General features: G+C 47.6%; 1 protein-coding gene and 1 non-coding gene across 2 annotated transcripts; one reads left to right on the top strand and one right to left on the bottom strand.

Annotated features, from left to right (window-relative positions):
- Nucleotides 1-1,469: 1,469 nt before the first annotated feature.
- On the top strand, nucleotides 1,470-1,552 carry trnas-aga (transfer RNA serine (anticodon AGA)). Its single transcript has one exon. It is a non-coding gene; the product is annotated as a tRNA-Ser (tRNA).
- A 1,695-nt stretch (nucleotides 1,553-3,247) lies between these two features.
- On the bottom strand, nucleotides 3,248-24,654 carry slc30a7 (solute carrier family 30 member 7). The gene is made up of 11 exons (XM_072439055.1): nucleotides 24,490-24,654; nucleotides 24,091-24,192; nucleotides 21,404-21,517; nucleotides 20,690-20,777; nucleotides 19,964-20,093; nucleotides 19,344-19,565; nucleotides 18,046-18,093; nucleotides 17,339-17,474; nucleotides 13,565-13,655; nucleotides 12,813-12,962; nucleotides 3,248-3,594 (listed from the first exon to the last, which is right to left on the bottom strand). The coding sequence occupies exons 1-11, from the start codon at nucleotides 24,567-24,569 to the stop codon at nucleotides 3,547-3,549; spliced, it is 1,209 nt and encodes a 402-aa protein (XP_072295156.1). The 5' UTR covers nucleotides 24,570-24,654; the 3' UTR covers nucleotides 3,248-3,546.
- Nucleotides 24,655-24,692: the final 38 nt, after the last annotated feature.

The raw sequence follows: 24,692 nt of genomic DNA, 5'->3' as shown, positions 1-24,692 counted from the left end.
GATTTATACAAGTCATAGAACATACACTTCACATGTTTGTCCTGAAGCTGTTTTACAGACACATGTGACACATCAGTGGCTCTTTTGAAGAACAATTATCATTTAGTTTTTTTGGTCATAACAAAACAGACATTTTATAAATTCAAAGTACTGATTCTACACTGTTTACTTTTAGTCGAGGCAGAAGTTATTATTAAAATACCTTTTGCTTTGGAGTCGTCAGGAGTTTACTTGAGATGACTCTGTGTCTGCAGTGATTAGGTCTGCAGTGACCTGTAGTGACCTGTAGTGACCTGTAGTGACCTGTAGTGACCTGTAGTGACCTGTAGAGCTCTGGACAGCACAGACAGACTAAACTCACTGGTCAGCACTGAAGATGAGAAAGATACTCATTAGAACATTGATATATTCTGCACATTTAACAGAGAAAAGCTGGAATATGTTATTGACAGATTTACATTTCGCTCAACAAACAACAAAAGTTCCTCTTTTCACATTAATTTTTAAAGCTAGAACCAAAAGTAATTTATTTATGCATAAGTTTAAACCTTAGAAGTTAGAACATAACTGACATGTTTGCTAAATCTCTACATATTCCATGGAAGTAAATCCATGACATTCCTATAGAAAACAAGCGTGTGCTTTGCTGTTTAAACACAGCACACGTCATTATGAAATATGTAATAAAACCTCAAATGTCGTCTCAGCCCCTGTAAGTACAGCACTGTCACTTTTAAAAACCTTTACATTTATATATGTAAGATATGACCCATTTCAGCAGGTTATATTTGAATTATTGGTTGTTTTTTATAGTACATAATACAAACATCACTTTATTTCCCTTCTTTCTCTAGTTTTCCTTGATCTGTGCTTAACCTCTTGTCTAATAGAACATTTAGTAAGAGAAATAATGAGTTATTTATTTGCAGAAGCACGAGCCATCACGACGTGTTGTTGCATCTTTGTGTAGCTAAACTTTAGCTTACGTTAGCTCGTGTTAACTCGTGTTAGCTCGTGTTAGCTCGTGTTAACTCGTGTTAACTGTGTAATCGTTGTTTTACACTTCACATGGAACGATGTGTGAAACGTGAGGAATGACATACAAACACAACTTACGTGCATCGTGGTCTCGTCTTGTGTTTAGTTTCCGTCACGTGTTCTCCCAAGGCTCGTTCATGAGGGTTACGTGCGCGCTCGGTGCGCGTACACCGTTCACCGGAAGGTTAAAAATGTATTTTTTAAGTATTTTAGAAACAGTTGAAGAGTGAAATTCCTTCTATTTTATTATATTTTTAGACTAAAAACAATTTAGCATGTTTGGTAATTTTAGAGGCCGAACTCCTGAAATGGTCCGACCAAAAGGCTGCATTCTGCGAAGTGGCCACTACTCAATTTGGAGCCAGAGGCAGAGGGGGCGTACCCTATCCAGATATTATAATAGATCCATGGCCCCTTCCCATTCTCCATCAGTTGTCGTGGCCGAGTGGTTAAGGCGATGGACTAGAAATTCATTGGGGTTTTCCTCGCGCAGGTTCAAATCCAGCAGACAATGACATGCTCTTTTCACCGCGAGCTTTTGAGCAACACACTTTTACTGTATTTGAGGTAAAATTTTAATCCTCGTCTCAATAGACAAGAAACATTTCTTATCAATGTCTTTTGGAATTTAGACTTCAAATAAATAACAAATAAACATTTAGCTGTTATTATTTAATTATCATCAAGAATCATTTTATTGATCCATATACATGTACACATATACATACATACTTGCATACATTTAATGTATAACCTGATCATTAAAACTAAAGGCTTGTACTTTCCTCTGCTTCACAGTAAACGTCTTTACACTGAAAACCTGCTGTAAAACATTCTGTTCCCCGGACCAATCAGAGAGCTGTATCTGACACTTCAAACACTGAGGTGGAGATCTGGACGTCTCCTCTGTGTTTCTGAGTCCAGAAATCACCTTCATTTCAGCCGTTAGCTCACATTAGCATGTTGTTTATTTCCCGTGGTAATTCCCTCTGCCTCCAGTAGATGGAGCGCTGACACAAATCCTGACACGCAGTTGAGACAAAGTGAAAGATAAATAAATGGTGTTTGTGAAGAGCAGGTTTGGTTCATGAGATGAAGGTGCAGCTGTCGGCTATCTTGACCCCGTCCAGCGCCCCCTGCTGGGCGTTCACTTTGAGCATGTCCAGCTCCAGTGGGTGAAGCCTCACCACCAGCGAATGGAGCGGCGCGCCCAGGTCACATGAGCTAATGGCCTGGTCGTCTGATCAGTAGAGCCACGCCCACACAGACCGTGTCCTCCGTCACACCTGCAGGACAGTCCAGAAAGTCCAGTCAAAAGTCCAGAAAGTCCAGTTAAAAGTCCAGAAAGTCCAGAAGGCGGAAAATAATTCCATTTTGAAAAGAATTCAAAAACTTTACATGAAATAGTCTCATTTTCGTGACAGTTGAAGATGTAACGCGGTAAACAAACAAACAAACAAACAAAGTTTCATGATTGCTCTTTAATAACGGCTGAATGGACGATAACATAAGAACCCTGCTTGTCATTTGGTCACATGGTTTTGGCACAGTACAAATAAAATTAAAATTAAAACTGGTCCCGGAATAAAAAATAAACCGTTGAACTTGGATTGTCTCTGAATGAAAGGCACTTTTGGACCCAGAATGCACTGCACCGGGTCAGGCTGAAGGGGGCGGAGTCCAGAGGAAGCCACATCTCGCTCTGATGATGCGTATACTTCAGAATAAAACACTTTGAGATGAAGAGGAAAACGAGAATGGAAGTCAAAGAAACGAGCCCGAAACGACGGAAACACTTTAGAGACAAAGACAAAATAAACGGCACAAGAATCACAAAAGAAAATATAAATTAATTAAAATAATGCGATTTACATGAAAAGTGTTTTAATTTAAAAAAAAAAAAAAAAAAAAAAAAAAAAACTTACCCAGGCCTAAACCAGGTCTAAACCAGGACTAAACTAGGTCTGAACTAGATCTAAATTAGGCCTAAACCAGGCCTAAACCAGGACTAAACCAGGTCTAACCCAGGACTAAACCAGGACTAAACCAGGACTAAACCAGGACTAAACCAGGACTAAACCAGGACTAAACCAGGTCTAAACCAGGACTAAACCAGGACCAAACCAGGCAGTGAAGTTTGTGTTCTTGGGTACTTCACCGATTTCTTTTCTTTTTGCTCAAAAGCTCACGTTAAGGTGAAGAAAAATATGGGAATGTATATATATTTGATATATTTGAATAAAAATACACAATAAATCACAAATAATCTTAAAATAAAATACACTTTTGTCATCGACTTCCATTCCCATTTTCAGATTTTCCTACAAATGTAAAAAACCCAGTCTTGGTTCTTGCGTAAAACCGAGATATAACCGGGAGAAGGAGGAGGAGCCTCAGAGTTCACAGTTTAAGTCCCTCCCTCCCGATCACATGACCCCCCATGAGTTCGACCCCGCCCGAGGTCAAAGGTCAGGCTTTGGTCCAGCAGAAGGAGGAGGAGGCGGAGCATCACATGGCGGCGACGTCGATCTGAACGTAGAGCTGCCGGACGCCGGCCTGAAGACAGAGAGGGGGTTTTAACATTCATGTGCACGCCCGAGTATTTGACAGACTTTATAGAGAGCTCTCACCGACGTCACAAAACCACGCGATACGCATCTGTTGCCGCCCCCTTGTCATACGTTGCCGCCCCCTTGTCATCCGTTGCCGCCCCCTTGTCATCCGTTGCCACCCCTTGGCCGTCACTTGTTGCGTTCCTTTGCACTGATAGAGCGCGGAAAGTGATCTCAAACGAACATTATGGAGCCCCCAGAGCTTTCAGAGTCCACAAACTCCTTGGATGAGCTACACAGAGTTCAATATTTAGAAAAGCTGCGATCAATCAATTCTGATCCATATGTTATGCCTAGCCTCTCCTTGAACCGACACCTTAACGTGGTGGAGGGGTTTGAGTGCCCGAATGATCCCGGGAGCTATGTTGTCGGGGGCTTCATGCCCCTGGTAGGGTCTCCCAAGGCAAACAGGTCCTAGGTGACGGGTCAGACAAAGATCGGTTCAGAAGCCTCTTATGATGACTACAAGAACAAGGCAGTTTACGTCGCCCGGATCGGCGTCACCGGGGCCCCATCCTGGAGCCAGGCCTGGGATGGGAGCTCCATGGCGAGCGCCTGGTGGCCGGGTCTTACCCCACGGGGCCCGGCCGGGCACAGCCCGAAAGAGCGACGTGGGGCCGCCCTCCCGTGGGCCCACCACCCGCAGGAGGATCCATAGGGGGCCGGTGCAGAGAGATCTGGGCGGCAGTCGACGGCAGGGGCCTCGGCGACCAGATCTCCAGACGCAGAGACTAACTCTGGGGACATGGAATGTCACCTCGCTGGGGGGAAAGAGCCTGAGCTTGTGCGGGAGGTTGAGCGATACCGACTAGATATAGTCGGCCTCACCTCCACGCACAGTTTGGGCTCTGGAACCCATCTCCTCGAGAGGGGCTGGACGCTCCACTTCTCTGGTGTTGCCCGCGGGGAGAGGGGGCGGGCTGGTGTGGGCTTGCTTATAGCTCCTCAGCTCAGCCGCCACGTGTTGGAGTTTACCCTGGTGAACGAGAGGGTCGCGTCCCTCCGCCTTCGGGTGAGGGACAGGTCTCTCACTGTTGTGGCGGCCTACGGGCCGAACAGCAGTGCAGAGTACCCGGCCTTCTTGGAGTCCTTGGGAGGGGTACTGGACAGTGCACCGACCGGGGACTCCGTTGTTCTACTGGGGGACTTCAACGCCCACGTGGGCAATGACAGTGACACCTGGAGAGGGGTGATCGGGAAGAACGGCTTCCCCGATCTGAACCCGAGCGGTGTTCAGTTATTGGACTTCTGTGCTAGCCACGGATTGTCCATAACGAACACCATGTTCAAGCACAAGGGTGTTCATCAGTGCACATGGCACCAGGACACCCTAGGCCGTAGGTCAATGATCGACTTTGTTGTCGTGTCATCAGACCTCCGGCCACGTGTCTTGGACACTCGGGTGAAGAGAGGGGCAGAGTTGTCAACCGATCACCACCTGGTGGTGAGTTGGATCCGCTGGCGGAGGAGGAAGCCGGACAGACTTGGCAGACCCAAGCGCATTGTGAGGGTCTGTTGGGAACGTCTAGTGGAGCCCTCTGTCAGTAGGGTATTCAACTCGCACCTCCGGGAGAGCTTCTCCCATGTCCCGGGGGAGGCTGGGGACATTGAGTCCGAGTGGATCATGTTCTCCGCCTCCATTGTTGATGCGGCTGCTCGGAGCTGTGGTCGCAAGGTCTCCGGTGCCTGTCGTGGCGGCAACCCCCGAACCCGGTGGTGGACACGGGAAGTAAGGGATGAAGAAGGAGGCCTATCAGGCCACTCTGGCTTGTAGGTCTCCGGAGGTCATCGACGGGTATCGGCAGGCCAAGCGAGCCGCGGCTCGTGCTGTCGCAGAGGCAAAAACCCGGGCCTGGGAGGAGTTCGGGGAGGCCATGGAGGAGGACTATCGGTCGGCACCAAAGAAATTCTGGCAAACCGTCCGGCGCCTCAGGAGGGGGAAGCAGTGTCTCACCAACACCGTTTACGGTGCGGGTGGAGGCCTGCTGACCTCGACTGGGGATGTCGTCGGACGGTGGAAGGAATACTTTGAGGATCTCCTTAATCCCTCAGTCACGTCTTCCGAAGAGGAAGTAGAGACCGGGGACTCGGAGGCTGGCTCATCCATCACCCAAGCTGAAGTCACTGAGGTTGTTCGCAAACTCCTCGGTGGCAGGGCTCCGGGGGTGGATGAGATCCGCCCTGAGTACCTAAAGTATCTGGATGTTGTAGGACTGTCTTGGTTGACACGTCTCTGCAACATCGCGTGGCGTTCGGGGATCGTGCCTCTGGACTGGCAGACCGGGGTGGTGGTCCCTCTGTTCAAGAAGGGGGACCGGAGGGTGTGTTCCAACTACAGAGGGATCACACTCCTCAGCCTCCCAGGTAAGGTCTATTCCAAGTTACTGGAGAGGAGAATCCGACCGATAGTCAAACCTCGGATTCAGGAGGAGCAGAGTGGTTTTCGTCCCGGTCGTGGAACACTGGACCAGCTCTATACCCTCCATCGGGTGCTCGAGGGTTCATGGGAGTTTGCCCAACCAGTCCACATGTGCTTTGTGGATCTGGAGAAGGCTTTCGACCGTGTCCCTCTGGGTGTCCTTTGGGGGGGGGGCTCCGGGAGTACGGGGTCCGGGGCCCTTTGCTCAGGGCTGTCCGGTCCCTGTATGACCGGAGCAGGAGCTGTGTTCGCCTCACCGGCAGTAAGTCAGACCTGTTCCCAGTGCATGTTGGACTCCGCCAGGGCTGCCCTTTGTCACCGGTTCTGTTCATAATTTTTATGGACAGAATTTCTAGGCGCAGTCAGGGGTCGGAGGGTGTCCGGTTTGGGGACCACAGGATCTCATCTCTGCTGTTTGCAGACGATGTTGTCCTGATGGCTCCATCAAACCCGGACCTGCAACATGCACTGGGACGGTTTGCAGCCGAGTGTGAAGCGGCTGGGATGAGAATCAGCACCTCCAAATCTGAGGCCATGGTTCTCGACCGGAAAAAGGTGGCTTGCCCTCTCCAGGTGGGTGGGGTGTCTTTGCCCCAAGTGGAGGAGTTCAAGTATCTCGGGGTCTTGTTCACGAGTGAGGGAAGGATGGAGCGTGAGATCGACAGGCGGATCGGGGCAGCGGCTGCAGTGATGCAGTCGCTGCATCGGACCGTTGTGGTAAAGAGGGAGCTGAGCCGAAAGGCAAAGCTCTCTATTTACTGGTCGGTCTACGTTCTACCCTCACCTATGGTCATGAGCTTTGGGTAGTGACCGAAAGAACAAGATCGCGGATACAAGCGGTCGAAATGAGTTTCCTCCGCCGTGTGGCTGGGCGCTCCCTTAGAGATAAGGTGAGGAGCTCGGCCACACGGGGGGAGCTCGGAGTAGAGCCGCTGCTCCTCCACGTCGAGAGGAGCCAGCTGAGGTGGCTCGGGCATCTGTTCCGGATGCCTCCTGGGCGCCTCCCTCGGGAGGTGTTTCAGGCATGTCCCACCGGGAAGAGCCAGGACACGCTGGAGAGACTATGTCTCTCGGCTGGCCTGGGAACGCCTCGGGATCCCCCCGGAGGAGTTAGAGGAAGTGTCTGGGGAGTAGGAAGTCTAGGAGTCCCTGCTCAGACTGCTGCCCCCGCGACCCGGCCCCAGATAAAGCGGCAGAAGATGGATGGATGGATGGATGTTATGCCTAAATCACGACTCTTCCAGATTTCTCCAAGCACACTGGTCCCATGGTTCACAAGTCACAATTTTGATCAAACGCTTTACGGCTGAATAAAACTGAAGTTATTCTACAGCGTTTATGCTCCGGAGCTCCAGCGCAGGCTGCATGCCCGGGTTTCGGTCACCTGCCCCGGGCTGAACAGCTGTCAGCTCCGCTGTGTGAGTGACAACCGATAAAACTTCAGATTAACTTCAGATCTACTTTGAGCCTAAATAAAACTGTTAAGTTAATTCTACAGCGTGCGCAGAACAGATATGTCTATAGATCTATCCACACACACACACACACACACGGCGCGTGGGGGGCGGCCGTGTGAATGAAAAGGATATAGTACGTGAGTGCTAGATTTGGTATGAGTCCAGAACCGAATCACCAGGGTTTTGTTTTTTTTGGGGCCTGAACCGAAACGTTTTTTTTAGTCTGGTCCGGTCCGTCGTACCGGTACGCATCCCTACTTACGAGTCAAAAGACACATGTGCATCATTATTTGGACGATATTTCTGTGTAAATATCTCATGTCACAGTAACACTCCCTCGATGAGTACGAGCTCAGGAGCAGATGATCCTGATGTGAAGACGCAGGTAAATCCGCCACACAGAGTCATCAAGGACAGAGGGGACAGTAGAGACGGCTGTGATTTGTTCTAAAGCAGGTCTAAAACAGGACTAAAGCGGACCGCGGGTGCTCCGCGTGCACCACGAGACCCCCGGTTTAAAGATGAATCACTACTGCGTTTATGTATGTGTAAATATCTCATGTTACAATGTGGGCACCTGCGGTTTATGACAGGTGCGGCGCTGTTAGTTTATGAATAATATCATCCAGAAATGGTCTTGAAGTGGTACATTTTGGAGCAGTTGATGAGCATACAGTCACAGCAAGAAGCAAACAAAGCATCAACCTGAACAAAGTGTCCAACCACTGGAGAAGTGGAGGCGTGCAAAAACGTAACATTAAAGTCACAATGTTTGCATATTCTAGTGACATTTATTTAGATTTTTATTCATGGATATTAATCATTCCATGCTGTTACTACTAGATCATTTATGGGTAGAATAAATGCTAATAAGACACAGAAGATGCTGGTCTTGGTTGGCTCAACCTACATATGTGAGCAGACATTCAGTGTCATGAACATTAACAAAGCCCGTCACAGATACAACTTAAAGGTTGAATGGACGATCTTTTTTGGCCCAAATCTGAGTCTTATTTCCTCGTGGCGTGGAGTGCGGATTAGTCCTGCCACGTATCAATCATAAAACGCACCTACCGCTCACCTGCAGCCGCGTGAAGCTCGTCCCGTTTCCGCGTGTCTAAGCGCATGGATCTATCATAATATAGTTCCCTCAGTGTACGGGGCAAAATGAAGACGGAGAAAGACAGTTCGAGCTGACGCAGAAGTGGACGGAAATCTACGAGAGATGTGATGCGCTCCGTTGCGCTAATAAACAAACGCACGTGTGTGTTGTATCAGTCCACACGGGGGAGTGGCATGCACACTTCCGCCTGCTTTCTCAAATCGCCGAAAAATCGTCCATTGCGCCTTTAACTGATCAACACCAAAGGATCTATCCTGAGAATTGCCACAACAAAACTTTGTGACACAACAGACTTTGATGCACTGGCTAAACAGGGAGATCAACAACACTGTTCCCACTGAAATAGAAGGTCAGTTTTCCTGCTGTGTTTATTCAACTGAAATGTAATTAAATTAATCATTATTTAATGCATTTGGAAAACAATTTGTACATTAAGCCATGCATGTGTTTGCTTTGTTACAAGTTACAGGTCAAATCTTGCGTGTAATTTATAGTAATTCATTCGTTCACACAAACACCATATTTTCCTGGCCCGGCCCCTAGGTCAAATTTTAGAACCCAATGTGGCCCTCGAGTCAAAAAGTTTGCCCACCCCTGATCTAGAGGGTCTAAAGGGTCTAGGCCCTAGACCAGGCATGTCCAAACTAGGGGCCGGGGGCCAAATGCGGCCCTCAGACCAATTTTTGTTGGTCCTCTGGCTTCCTGCTATGATGTCCCAAACAACAAAAAGTAGTACTTTTTGTTGTGAAATTGGGAAAATTCAGGCATATTGATGTTATACCAACCTAATATTAATTTTCTATCCCTAATTAAAGGTTAGGAGGCTCATCGCAATTACGTCAAATGCAAAATTTCGAATGATTCACTTTGTCATTAAATAAATTCAACATAGTCAATTAGTTTGTGGCCCTCTGCCCCGTTTAAGTGTCAAAATGCGGCCCTTGGTGAAAAAAGTTTGGACACCACTACCTTAGACCCTCTAGACAAGGGGTGTCAAACATCATTTCTAATGTATATTTATAAAAAAATAAAAACATTGATAGATTAATAGAACCATGGTTACATCTGTAACTTCCGTTTTATCGCTAAAACTACACGTCCCACAATGCCGCTGGTGGCTGCCCCTCACCCGCGCGGCTCTGCACTGCCGTGTGTACTGCCGAGGGAGAAGTGCAAAGATAAGGACGCGTATGTGCACTTTACAGCACCTACGCACCTCAGAGCAGAAGTCTGAGCGAGGACTGAGACGTGTGGCTTTAGGAAACACGTGGAGGAAAGAAAGGAGACGGTTTTGTGAGTGTAATAAAGTATGAACATGACTGTGTCCACACTAATGTCACTGAACACAAACACAATGACCTCATTTAAGTCACTACATGAATCATTTGTCACTAAGATCAGCTTAAACTATGAAAACAGCTCATATTGAGTTTGAGCAGAAACATGTCTGTGATATGAACATTTCACATCAGAAATCACATCAAAAGTCCATGTTCCTGTTCCTGCTGCTGCTGCTGCTGCATGAATATGGACTCAGTCTTTCACCTGCTGCAAAACTAGTGCAAAAAGTCTCCACAACTATTACTAGGCTGTAAAAAAGCTATTTATTTCTTATATTTTTTATTGTTTTATTCTGTACATAATATTTAGCCCACGATTTGACAAAAGAGTTTGGATTGATGGAACACTGTGGCTCATAAGTTAACCTCCTTACTTAAACGCTCCACGTGTGTTTGTATTTAGTGGTGTGTCAGTTCAGGTGTTCAGTTCAACTACAGGTAACTACAGAGATGTGGAAATGTTAGTACATTTAAAAGGTTTTTTAGATCTTAAGTTTATTTTGTTATAAAGTCAAATACAATATTTTTCAGGTCCAAATACCTATGACTAAATGTTTATCTCTGTAGATCAACTCTGAAGTTGTAATGCACATAAACTGAAGCACAGTGTTGGTGAAATGACACTTGTTTTTCTTGATACATTTCAGTTAATGAGAACAAACCTTTTGTAATTTCTTTTAAATCGATTTAGTAATTGCTTCAAAAACAGCGCAGGCTATATAAAGCTATTTATTTTGTATATTTTTTATTGTTTTACGTTATGTTCGGCCCGCGACCCAAAATGAGTTTGACACCCCTGGTCTAGAGGGTCTAGAGCAGGGGTCCCCAACCACCGGGCCGAGGACCGGTACCGGTCCGCACAAAAAAAATATCTTTCAGCGACAGCATCTTCTCCGACGTAACTTTGGCCTGTTCCTCATGACACGCTAAGAAGCTTGTGTGTGGATGTATAATGAAAAGCCTTATAGGAAATTGCAAATGAAATCCATTAAATATAATGGCAAGTATATTATATCTATGCTCTTGTCCTGCGTGAGAACATTTCTCATACGTGCATTATACGCAATACGTCATCGCGAATGCGTCGCATTAAACGCGCTGCCCAAAAGTAGACCCACTCTGGATGAAAATCAAGCCAGAATATCCTGACATCTAAGAGCACTAAAACCCTTACTACCATTTCCAACATCCTCTGTGTGAAGAGGGCTTTTCTGCAGTTACGGCAACAAGACAAAACTAGAAACACACTGCGGGTGTCATTGTCTCCATCACTCCTAGATGGGACCATCTCATTGCACAGAAACAAGCGCAGAGCTCCCACTGATTCAGCCTGTGGTGAGTTGTAATTTCTATGCACTAATTTTTGCCATATTTATCTGATGAGCTTCCTCCAGTCAGAAGAACAGTGAGAACACGTGTAACTGTACGTTATGTTACTCCAATTTGGATCTTTTGGAATAGAACACTTAATAATGTACAAACGCGTGAGAACATTATGTTTGAGAACATTTCGTCTTCCGAGCTGAATCGAATGGAAGCCTAAGCCCCGCCCACTTCCGCGCAAGTTAACCTGACCAGACATAACCTGGCACACCGGTCCGTGAAAATAAAACCTACATTATTCCGGTTCGTGGTGCAAAAAAGGTTGGGGACCCCTGGTCTAGAGGGTCTAGAGGGTCTAGATTTCACTGAGACTTCATTAACTTCAAAGGTCTTTTCTGATGCTCAGACTTGGACAGACACTTTTCCATCTCAGAGTTTATGGCTGTGGCTCATTTGTGTTTCTAGGCGAGCTGCAGACGGTAGCCACGGCGACAAAAGCTCCAGTGATCACATTAAAAGGTCTTAAAAGCATCTTCAGACGTGGCATCAGTCAGACCAGAGCGGCGTGTGGAGGGGAAACATCACGGCTCAGACTGACCAATCCAGACGTGTCTCAGACGGATGGAACGTACTTCGTGCTGATTGGTCGAAGCGTCACAACAGCAGAAGTTCAGACAAGCCCAGCCCCTTTCTCCTCCACAAATGTACAAAGTCCTGTTCTGTGCACGCTTTCTCTGTCGACGCCGCCATGTTTGTTTTGACTTCCGCCCAAACCACAACGCTGCTCTGTGATTGGTTCCCACCTGTGAGCCCTAAATGCCATGTGATTGGCTCGTTAAACCAGGGGGGTCTCGCCTGCGCGTTTGCGCACGCCTCACCTGCGCTGTTGTGCGTTGGTTGTGTGCCGTGCGTCTCACCTGCGCATTGTGTGCCGTGCGTCTCACCTGCGCATTGTGTGCCGTGCGTCTCACCTGCGCATTGTGTGCCGTGCGTCTCACCTGCGCATTGTGTGTCGTGCGTCTCACGCGTCTCACACCTGTTGTGCGCCTCACACACCTGTTGTGCGCCTCACACACCTGTTGTGCGCCTCACACACCTGTTGTGCGCCTCACACACCTGTTGTGCGCCTCACACACCTGTTGTGCGCCTCACACACCTGTTGTGCGCCTCACACACCTGTTGTGCGCCTCACACACCTGTTGTGCGCCTCACACACCTGTTGTGCGCCTCACACACCTGTTGTGCGCCTCACACACCTGTTGTGCGCCTCACACACCTGTTGTGCGTCTCACCTGTTGTGCGTCTCACCTGTTGTGCGTCTCACCTGTTGTGCGTCTCACCTGTTGTGCGTCTCACCTGTTGTGCGTCTCACATGTTGTGCGTCTCACATGTTGTGCGTCTCACATGTTGTGCGTCTCACATGTTGTGCGTCTCACCTGTTGTGCGTCTCACACGTTGTGCGTCTCACACGTTGTGCGTCTCACACGTTGTGCGTCTCACCTGTGTGAATATGTTGTGTGCTTGGCTCTGTATCCATCTGGTGTCGGCGTCTGGGGCAACGAGCAGTTTGATGGTCCCGATGTAAACGTCTGTGCAGAGAGTCCAGAAGTGCGGGTCCTGGAGGTTGTACACGCCCTGGAGCTGCTGCACCTGGAGAGGAAGGGTCAGAGGTCAGAGCGAACAGGAACGGACATTTTTTGCCCTCTTTGTCCAGGTGGAATTAAGCAAAAAGATGACTCTTACTTATTCTCGTGCTAAAGCGTTGTGTTTCCACTGATGCCAACTTATATGTGAAGCCTTAGCGACACAAAGCTAGCGTAGCACGTTAGCAACAGCCGTTTCCTGTTTATGGCCGCTCGGCACTCGCTTTGTCAAGAGCCAAATTCTGATATTTCCAGGTCATAATGCGTCTGACATGATCCAAAGCCAAAGCATGACATAAAGAGGTTCAAATGCGACGTAGAGGCTTTATCAACGCCCCTCACATGCAGAGAAGTCAAAGAAATTAGGCAAAACTGTTCCTGTGCACGCTAGCTTTAGCCACGCCCCTCACACACACACTGGAATGACTAAACGTCTTTTTGTGACTCAGATCGACCTCAGGAGTAAAAAGTATGATTCTTATGATTAAGAAAACGTTATTTGGGCGACTTTGGGATCGTTCGTAGCAGATTCGTCTTAGAGCTTGAGCTTTCATGTGGTTGGAGAAGTATAAAGTGTATAAAGTATAAACGGAGTAGAACTGTACTCACTCTTTGATAACACTCTGGCAGGGCGTGGTCTAAAGAGGGAGGAGTTCTCTGCATCAGGATTCCAATGGACTCTCTCAGCAGCGGCACCACACTACGGGAAGAGGGAGGACAAAAGAGTTAAAAACATAACACACAGACGAGTGAGGGGACAGGCGAGGGGACGGGCGAGGGCACGGGCGAGGGCACGGGCGAGGGGACGGGCGAGGGGACGGGCGAGGGGACGGGCGAGGGGACGGGTGAGGGGACGGGCGAGTGTGATTAAAACTAGTTATTGCCCTTGACACAATGACACAGCTGTGTAATCGTAATAAAACCTTTTGAAAATGTAAAATATCATGAACAAAAACATGAGCCTGGTTCGGTTCAGTCCCGGTTTATATGTCTCATTTGTAAAGTCTAGTTGATTCTAAACTCTGTCTTTCGCTCCGCTTTACTCTCTTTTCTCAGTTCTTTGTCCTTTGGCTGATTCTGCACCAGAATTCCTCTGGTTTTGGCAGATCATGTGACCACTGACCGCTCTCTCCTCGTTCTTTACATCTTTTCCAGCTCGTATCGTGTGGTTCCTCTCCTCCCCCTCTCTTCTTTCACCCGTCTTTACAAACTCTTGTGGTTCTTCTTCTCACTAACCCACATCCCCTTTCCTTCACTTTCTCTCTCCCCTCTCCCTCTTTGTCCTCCTCCCTTTCTCTCCCTCCATTCTTCTCTTTCCATCCACTTCCCAGTCCTCTTCTCACTGACCGCACATCTGTCTTCCCTCGCCTTCTTTCTTTCCATCACCTCTTGTGGTCCCTCTCTCTCTCTCTTCTCTGACCACATCTCCTCTGCTTCTTTCGCTGACCGATACAAAACTCGGTCCATCACAGTGCATTAGCCCAAAGCATTCTGGGAAGCCTTGTGTTTGGTCTAAAGCGTTCCACGTCGAGCTGTGGTTTTCTCAAGAATCCAGTTTGAACTCGAGAGGAATTCAGACGTGAGAGAAGCTTCCAGAAAGAGGTCAGAATATTAGAGGAAACGCAGCGGTCATCAAACTGTGGTGACCGCTTCACCCAGACGTTTGAGCCTGTGAAGAGGAGGAGTCAAAGGTCTTCATCTGGACACCTTTAGTTCAGTTCAGTCTCTGGTCTTGGGTCCAATGTGGCCCCCCGAGAGGTTCTGGCTCCCAAAGTGGCCCCCGAGAGCTTGGCTCCCAAAGTTGCCCCCCCGAGAGATTCTGGCTCCCAAAGTGGCCCCCCGAGAGGTTCTGGCACCCAAAGCGGCCCGCAGAGAGGTTCTAGCTCCCAAAGTGGCCCCCCGAGAGGTTCTGGCACCCAAAGCGGCCCGCAGAGAGGTTCTAGCTCCCAAAGTGGCCCCAGAGAGGTTCTGGCACCCAAAGCGGCCCGCAGAGAGGTTGTGGCTCCCAAAGCGGCCCGCAGAGAGGTTCTAGCTCCCAAAGTGGCCCCAGAGAGGTTCTGGCTCCCAAAGTGGCCCCTGAGAGGTTTTGGCTCCCAAAGTGGTCCCCGAGAGGTTCTGGCTCCCAAAGTGGCCCCTGAGAGATTCTGGCACCCAAAGCGGCCCGTAGAGAGGTTCTGGCTCCCAAAGTGGCCCCTGAGAGGATCTAGCTCCCAAAGTGGCCCCTGAGAGGTTCTGGCTCCCAAAGTGGCCCCCGAGAGGTTCTGGCTCCCAAAGCGGCCCGCAGAGAGGTTCTAGCTCCCAAAGTGGCCCCTGAGAGGTTCTGGCTCCCAAAGTGGCCCCTGAGAGGTTCTGGCTCCCAAAGTGGCCCCTGAGAGGTTCTGGCTCCCAAAGTGGCCCCTGAGAGGTTCTGGCTCCCAAAGTGGCCCCTGAGAGGTACTAGCTCCCAAAGTGGCCCCTGAGAGGTACTAGCTCCCAAAGCGGTCTGGCTCTTGGGCTCCAGGTGGACATTAGCTCAGGGGGAGGAGCAGAGCGCAGCCAGATGATTGGACGAGAGAGAACGCAGACTCAGGCCAAAACAAGAGGCAAAAAGCAAACCAAAGAATCATGTGTCTCCCAACAACAACAAAAACGTGACAAAAAAGCATCAAAAGGCAACAAAAACATGACTAAGGGTGACTTAAAGTGACTAATCGTGACTACGAGCAACAAAAACTCATCTGACAGCAACAAACGCGACAATTAGCAACAAAGGGGATCAAAAGTTACAAAAAAGAACCTGAAACTCAACTAGAGGTAATAAAACGCAACTTAAAAGGCAGTATGGACGATTTTTAGGCGATTTGAGAACGCAGGCGGAAGTGTGCATGCGCACTCCCCCGTGCGGACTGATACAACACACAAGTGCGTTTGTTTATTAGCGCAACGGAGCGCATCGCATCGCTCGTCTCCCGTTGATTTCTGTCCACTTCTGCGTCAGCTCGAACTGTCTTTCTCCGTCTTCATTTTGCCCCGTACACTGAGGGAACTATATTATGATAGATCCATGCGCTTAGACACGCGGAAACGTGGGGACGAGCCACACGCGGCTGCAGGTGAGCGGTAGGTGCGTTTTATGATTGATACGTGGCAGGACAAATGATTTATCCACGCCACGAGGAAATATGATAAAAAAATTTGCTGAAATAAATCGTCCATACCACCTTTAAAGTAACAAAAACGTGACTAAAAGTGACAAACACTTCTTCAGTTCAAACTCTGTCTTGATGTCGTGCTAAAGCGCCGTGTTTCCACTGATGCTAACTTACATGTGGAGCCATAGCAACACAAAGCTAGCGTAGCGCGCAAGCAACAGTCGTTTCCCGTTTATGGCCGCACAGCACTCGCTTTGTCAAGAGCCACAATCTGATATTTCCAGGTCATAATGCGTCTGACATGATCCAAAGCATGACAAAGAGCGGTTCAAACGCGGCGTAGAGGCTTTAGCCACGCCCCTCACATGCAGAGAAGTCAAAGAAATGAGGCAAAACTGTTCCTGTTCACGGTAGCTTTAGCCACGCCCCTCACATTTAAATAAAGCAGGGTCTGAGGGCAGGGGGCGCTCTCTGCTCCTTTAGCGTCAGTGAGCGTTGGTTAATCAGCTTCTTTATATTGGAAACGTAGCAATGTTGAAATGAATTTTTGTCGCACAAAGCATCACCGTGACAACGCTTGGTCGTTTGGTTTAAGTGGGACGCTCCGGGTCAGATGGAGCTCTCCGACCAGAACATCTGCACAGACCACGGGCCAATGTCGTGGCGTTCACATGTGGCTCCGCTCCGGGTGATTGACAGCTGAAATGACAGCCTGTAGAAAAGCGGAGGGGGCAGGGCTTGGACCGCACGACCGCGGCGAGTCACGCAGCTGTGATTTCCAAAAAGCACGCGCATGATTCACTGCCGCCTGTGCCAAGAGTCCAGAATCCTAAACCAACACCGCTGCAGAGTCCTGGCGCCCTCTGCTGGCAACTTGTAACTCTCTACATTTATGACTTTAAAACGCACACAAGATTTTATATCAAAGATTGCGGATAAAAAAAACAAAAAAAAACACTTTAAACATAAATATTCTCGCTCAAGTCACAAAGTTTACCTTTATTTGGTTAAAATGTGTTTAAAAAGTCTCAATGTTCAACAGAATTAAGAGTCAAACAATAAAATAATTGTTAGTTGCAGCTGTTTGTGTTTATTCTTTTGTTTCGAGCGTGTCTTTAAATAAAGCTTTATTGACTGAAAAGGGGAAACGGACACGGGGAGAACATGCAAACGCCACACGCCCGTCTTTATCGTGTCAAACGCTCGGAGCACATCCTGTTAAACGGACACGGGGAGAACATGCCCCCTGTACCTGACGCCGATGAGCAGCGAGATGAGCATGGAGCAGATCGGGTCGGCGATCATCAGGTCATATTTCTGCATCAAGATGGCGGAGATGATGACGCCGACGCTGCCCAGAGTGTCAGCGATGATGTGAAGCAGGACGCCTGGACACAAGACACGAGAGAAGAGCTGAGACACGCCCTGATGAAGAGCTGAGACACGCCCAGATGAAGAGCTGAGACACGCCCTGATGAAGAGCTGAGACACCCCTGATGAAGAGCTGAGACACGCCCTTAATGTTGTCATTGTCCAGAGCTATATAACAAATATGTAGATCAAACTATAATAACTTTACTTTTATTGCCCACTAGAGGGCATCTGTCATTTGTTTCACAAACTCAAACTTTCCACTTTTACACTTTACAAGTGTAAAAAATAAAACCAGCATCACACATTAAATCAGAGCTTATTCATTATTAACATGATAGTTTTAATGAAATGTGGTTTTGTAATAATCTGTGTACTTGTACTTGAGCCAAAGATCGTGTGATTCTATTCAATAAAGTTATTTTTCTGCATAACCTTTATACGACCCTTTGTACACCTGCCAACATGCCGTCCTGACTTCTGCTTCACTGGTGAGGCTTGTGCACATGGAGCGTGAGCTCCCTCTAGTGGTCACGTGTGATAGTGTCTGTGAATGCTGTGCATGAGAGTTCTGAGGTTTGTTCTGACCTTGTAGAATCTGTTTACTGGAGCCTTTTCCCGGGGTCAGAGGTTCATCTGGAAAAGAAAAGGGAAAACTCAATCACAACGACAAATACATGTCTTTTATAACGAGATTCACAGAGAACATTTGAAACTAAAGAGTCACATGTTTGTCGAGGTTTAAGACCTCAGGAGTCACAGGAGGTTTAGAGCTCTTAGAGGAAACAAAGAGGTCCCGCCCAGTGGGCCACCTGGTTTACAGTAACTGTGGTTGTACACCTGGTTTACAGTAACTGTGGTTGGTCACCTGGTTTACAGTAACTGTGGTTGGCCACCTGGTTTACAGTAACTGTGGTTGGCCACCTGGTTTACAGTAACTGTGGTTGGCCACCTGGTTTACAGTAACTGTGGTTGGTCACCTGGTTTACAGTAACTGTGGTTGGTCACCTGGTTTACAGTAACTGTGGTTGGTCACCTGGTTTACAGTAACTGTGGTTGATCACCTGGTTTACAGTAACTGTGGTTGGTCACCTGGTTTACAGTAACTGGTTGGTCACCTGGTTTACAGTAACTGTGGTTGGTCACCTGGTTTATAGTAACTGTGGTTGGTCACCTGGTTTATAGTAACTGTGGTTGGCCACCTGGTTTATAGTAACTGTGGTTGGCCACCTGGTTTATAGTAACTGTGGTTGGCCACCTGGTTTATAGTAACTGTGGTTGGCCACCTGGTTTATAGTAACTGTGGTTGGCCACCTGGTTTATAGTAACTGTGGTTGGTCACCTGGTTTACAGTAACTGTGGTTGGTCACCTGGTTTACAGTAACTGTGGTTGGTCACCTGGTTTATAGTAACTGTGGTTGGTCACCTGGTTTATAGTAACTGTGGTTGGCCACCTGGTTTATAGTAAATGGTTGGTCACCTGGTTTATAGTAACTGTAGTTGGTCACCTGGTTTATAGTAAATGGTTGGTCACCTGGTTTATAGTAACTGTAGTTGGTCACCTGGTTTATAGTAACTGTGGTTGGCCACCTGGTTTATAGTAACTGGTTGGCCACCTGGTTTATAGTAACTGTGGTTGGCCACCTGGTTTATAGTAACTGTGGTTGGCCACCTGGTTTATAGTAACTGTGGTTGGTCACCTGGTTTATAGTAACTGTGGTTGGCCACCTGGTTTATAGTAACTGTGGTTGGCCACCTGGTTTATAGTAACTGTGGTTGGCCACCTGGTTTATAGTAACTGTGGTTGGCCACCTGGTTTATAGTAACTGTGGTTGGCGACGGGCCTAAAAGCGCCCCAGAGCCTTGGCACACAGACGTCTTGTTACCATGGCACTGGTGATCGTCATGGCTGTGTCCTCCGTGACTGTGCGAGTGCCCGGGCTTCTCGTGGTGGTCGTCGTGCGAGTGTCCGTGCCCGCCGTGCCCATCGTGCGAGTGTCCGTGCCCGCCATGCCCATCGTGCGAGTGTCCATGCCCGCCGTGCCCACCGTGTGAGTGCTTCTCTGAGCTCAGGCTGCCATTGAACAGAGAGTGACTGTGGCCGTGACCTGGAGACAGAGACAGGAGCGTGAGGGGAGGAGTCTTTGGCGAGCGCGGGCAGAACGTAAAACTCGATCTACGAGCTACGACGGACAAGAGTAACAGATGTTAGAGTCTCGATTCTTGTGAGAGCAAACATCACGATTCAACTATTCTTCACGATTCTTGAGACTGACTAAAACAACAGTGAAATCTTTAATGTTCTGTTGTTCTCGTGGTCCGACATGAGACTGTTCAAGTGTGTGAGCAGATTTGTGAAACTTTAATTCTCTGAAAGACAAAATGAAGTCAAATGTGACAAAAACAGCCAGATAAAAGTTCTGTGACACGTCGCCACTTTTCAACAAATTAAACGTGCTGATGCTTCTTGGCGCACGCAGGCAACACACGCGCGCCGGCGACCCACCTTCTTCTCCGTGCGAGTGGCCGTGCCCGCCGTGCTGGAACACAAACACGCCCACGAGGTTCACCAGGAGCCCGGCGATGGACACGGGCAGCAGCCGATCATGGTGGACGTCCGGCGGCTCCAGCGCTCGCTGAGGAAGAGGATCACGAGAGGCGTCAACGGGACCGAGCCACAGAGCGGGCTAGACATTCGAAAGGTTTGTGTTGAAAAAGTAAATTTAAAGATTCAATGTGAATCTCGTTTTGTCACATTAAAGTGTTTCATCATGTCGTGTTTTCAGACAGAAATTAGGCATTTTCTGTGTGAAAACAGCCAAAATGTCACGTAATTGGGACGTTTAACTGTGAAAAATGGACAGAGCGGATTTAAATTATATAAAATATTAGACAAAAAACATTTACAGAGGGAATTTTTGATTTATTATTTCGTTTTTGAGGAAGAGGAAGAAGAGAGGAAAAGGAGGAGGAAGACGAAGAAGAGAGGATGAGGAAGGAGGAAGAAGAAGAGAGGAAGAGGAGAAGACGAAGGAGAGGAAGAAGAGGAGAATGAGGAAGAAGAGAGGAAGAAGAGAGGAAGGAGGAAGAAGGAGGAAGAGGAAGAAGAAAAGAGGAAGAGGAGGAAGAGGAGAAAGAGGAGAAAGAGGAAGAAGAGGAGGAAGAGAAAGATAAGATAAGATAATCCTTTAAAGAAGAGATGTTTCAGGGTTAAACGTGGAAAGACACTGACCTCGACTCCTTCAGAGAAAATGAAGAAGGCGGTGAAGATGAGGAACAGTCCGTTTACAAATCCGGCCAGAACCTCGGCCCTCACGTAACTGCAACAGAAAGAGAACCAAACATGTCGCTTCAGTCTGCTAGAAACCTGCCAGAAACCTGCCGACCCACGTGTCCCGGAGCGTGCGGGACCCTTCTCTCGGACGTTATACGAAACGTGCAATTTAAACGACAAATATTCTGCATTAGTCGTGTCATTACTGTCCTTTAAACTTGCTCTTTAAAAACTTTAGTTTGGCGTGTTTTAAAAAAAGAGAAGACTGGACGTCGCTGGCTTTTCCCACACGAGGAACTGACACTACAGCTCCGCCTACTGGCAGCAGCGGGAATTACACTTTACACAAACGTGGACGAGGACAAGCAGTTGTTCTGATCGTGACGCGACGGGAGAAAGTCTCAGGACGAGTTTCGAGATGATTCGTGGAGTTAAAAACAGCAGAAGCTTCTCAGAGCCGTATCACAGGTAGAGTATGACATCACACATTGAGCGGATTCAGAACGGAGTGTTTGAATGAAGATAGATGTGGCTTTAGCAGAGTTTGTGACAAGGAACAGTGTGAGAACCGGGTCAGAAGAGAGACATTTAGCGTGATGAGAGTCGTTTAAAGCGTGACTCTCTCTCCTCCGGTCCCGGTTCTGCATGTTCTACCAGTGTCGGTGGCGTTACCCGTAGGAGAAGCTGTCGTTGGACCTCCAGCGCGAGATGACCGAAGCGGCGAGTCCGGCTAGCAGCGCCGTGCAGTCGAAGAACATGTGGAACGAGTCCGAGATCAGACCTAAACTGGAGCCGCCAAAGGAAAGAAACAGAGCGTGAAGAACGGGAAGAACATGCAAACAAACAAACAAGCAAGGAGACAAACTGAAAGAGGTATAGTATATAAGTTTCCAATACATTTTTTTGTACTTTCGCTTAAGTAACTTTGGGAATGTGGCTTACGCAGCACAGACAAAATGTCCCCGGGAAGAAGACAAAAAGAACGAAAAGAAGGGACGACACAAACTGCTCCGACGATTAAGAACCGACATTTGGCAATTGCTGGACTCATTTGAAAACAGGCAGATTCGATAACGGACAAAACAGGACTTTTTCTCTCAACGTTCCGGAACCCCCCTTTTCTTTGAGCTCACTGGCCCCGCCTTTACTCTGAGCTCACTGGCCCCGCCTTTACTCTGAGCTCACTGGCCCCGCCTTTACTCTGAGCTCACTGGCCCCGCCTTTACTCTGAGCTCACTGGCCCCGCCCAGCTCTGTGTTTTGGTTTGTTTTAGGTTTTAAAAAGATAAATAGTTAAAAAAACACACACAAAAAAGTCCCCTCAAAGACGCAGTTCCTTTGTTTTACTCCAAATACAAAGTCAAACAAGATGAAGACGCTGACTCTGTCGCCCTGGTAACAAGAACACACCAAATAAACAAAAACGGTGACAAACAGTCGATAAGGGCCAATGGTTCTCAACCTGGGGGTCGGGAAATGGTTTCAGGGGGCCCCCAGATTACGTGAGAGGAAAACTGATTATTTGCTGGCCAAACAAATAATTCATCCAGGTCCAGATCTTCAAAATAAAGTGTGATAACAACGAGTTCACTGCAGAAACACAACAAACGTGAAGTCTCATGTGATAAGGACGAGTTTACACTCGATAACGACGAGTTTACACGTGATAACGAGCTCACTGCACAGACACAACAAACGTGAAGCACAAAACACACGTTCGGTCGCGTCCTGGGAAACAACGTGATAAATCGAACACTAAAATACTCATAAACCTATTTTGAATGGTTGATTGTTCTGTGGAGAAGGACAGACTCTAAATCTCATGTCCAAAGACCTGAGACGGCAGCGTTACGGCAATAAAGACTAAAATCATAATACACTTTATTTCTAAATATTCTCCATTCAAACTACTATTTCTAGAGTTTTAAAACACTTTTTTAACCAAATAAATGTGTTAATCTGTGACTGAAACTTCTAGACAGAGAATATTATGTTTTATCGATGAAACCGAAATAGCTTTTTTCTTTTTGACATTTTGATTTAATAATGTCACTTTTTTTGTTATAAAAGTATTTCCGTGTGTGTTTTAGAGTCGGTTTAGTCCAGACAAACATAACATTTATCAAAATACAGCTCAGATTATTGGTCAGAATCAAAAACACCTTTTATGTAAATACGCTCCTTATTCTCCTTAATCTGGTACAAAAAACCTCACTAAATAGAAACAATCACATGACAAAGTCGATTAATAAAAGAGTTGTTAGCTGCAGCTCGAGAATATACACGTTTTAATCATAAAATCAGTGAAAATGTCAAAAGTTTCACTAAAACAACTTTCTTTTCTCTAAAATGAGCCACAAAATGTTTCGCTGGCACAAAACTTCATAAAAAAACATCCAAACCGTATAAACTACTTAAATATCACAATATGTTGGACACAGAACGCCAGTAAAACACTTTCTAAACATACAATATCTTTGTCTTTGGTCATGATTTTCAAACACTTAAGTATGTATAATTCACCATAAAAGTGATTTATTCGACTCTCTAACGCTCAGATCTCTCGTAAAGGTGACATCTCAATGACGATAAGGCGTTAAACCAACAGAAATGTGATAAAACACGTCTTTGAACGAGTCGGTCGAGCTTTAAACAAGCGACAAATGTTAAAAGTCTGTCAGATGAAGCACAAAACACCTCACGCTCCGGTTTGAACGTTTAATCTGCTCTTTTTGTAACACTTTCCACCATCAATGATAAACTCTGCCAAAAAACATTCACAAAATAATAGAAGAATCATTATATTTCACATGTTTGCCACTTGTACAACAAAAAAGTGCCTGTTCCAGCACTTACAGAAAGACACGTCGATATAAATATGTTGCAGTGTATAAATATAACAAACTGTACAATATTTCACAGCTAAAGACGGTTTTGGCCATTTCCTCTTTGTTAAATCCACACATTTATAGTTTATGCTGCGGGTTTGTGAATGAGCCGGAGTAAGACATACGTGGCACATCCTCCGCACACACCCCCGGCTCCACAGGCCCCGCTCCTCTCCCGGCTCCACACGCTCCTCTCCCGGCTCCACACGCTCCTCTCCCGGCTCCACACGCTCCTCTCCTGGCTCCACACGCTCCTCTCCCGGCTCCACACGCTCCTCTCCCGGCTCCACACGCCCGCTCTCCCCCGCTATTCCCCGGCTCCACACGCTCGCTCTCCCCAGGCTCTCCCCGTTCTTCCCACGGCTCTCCCCCGCTCTTCCCCCGGCTCTCCCCCGCTCTTCCCCCGGCTCTCCCTCGCTCTCTCCCCCGGCTCCACATGCCGGCTCTCCCCCGCTCTCTCCCCGAGGCTCACCTGTTGCTCCACAGCCCGTAAGCCAGCTCCACGAAGGCGAAGGACAGGTTCAGGCACAGGAAAAAGAACAGATTCCTGGAGGTTTTGTCCGCGAGGATGGACCTGTAGTAAATAAACACGAGAAAACGGCGTAAATAAGAGCACAAAGCACCGGCGTGACAGTATTCCACGTGACATCAACACAAAACACGTTCCGATATATTTATAAATTAATGTCAGCGCGATTTTTAGTGTTTAAGTCATGATTTTCGCCAGGTTTAGTGGAGTTTAGCCGGTTAGCTTCTGTTAGCATTCCATCATCCACTGTAAACAGCTGGCACTTAGCCGCGTTAGCATTTAGCATCACAGGTACCGCACTTTTTCGCGGTTAAAGTTGCGGGGTTTTCGTGCGGGTTTCACCTGAACCATCCCGACACCTTGAGCAGCGGGTTGAACTTGGTGGGTTTGTACTCGTCGTCTTTCACGGAGAGCGGTAACATCTTCTCGGACCGGCCCGGGACGCTGCGTTAGCTCCAGAGGCTAAAGCTAGCGGCAGGAGAGTGCGGGCGGCGCTTCCGGTCCGACGCCGTTTCACGTTAAAACCGGAATGAAAACCGGACGCG

The sequence above is a fragment of the Eucyclogobius newberryi genome, unplaced genomic scaffold (assembly GCF_026437365.1).
Source record: "Eucyclogobius newberryi isolate DKJ021-1_F unplaced genomic scaffold, fEucNew1.0.hap1 SCAF_9, whole genome shotgun sequence".
NCBI classification, from domain to species: Eukaryota; Metazoa; Chordata; class Actinopteri; order Gobiiformes; family Gobiidae; genus Eucyclogobius; species Eucyclogobius newberryi.
The sequence above is the reverse complement of the archived record's forward strand: the minus strand, read 5'-3'. Positions and strand labels throughout refer to the sequence as shown.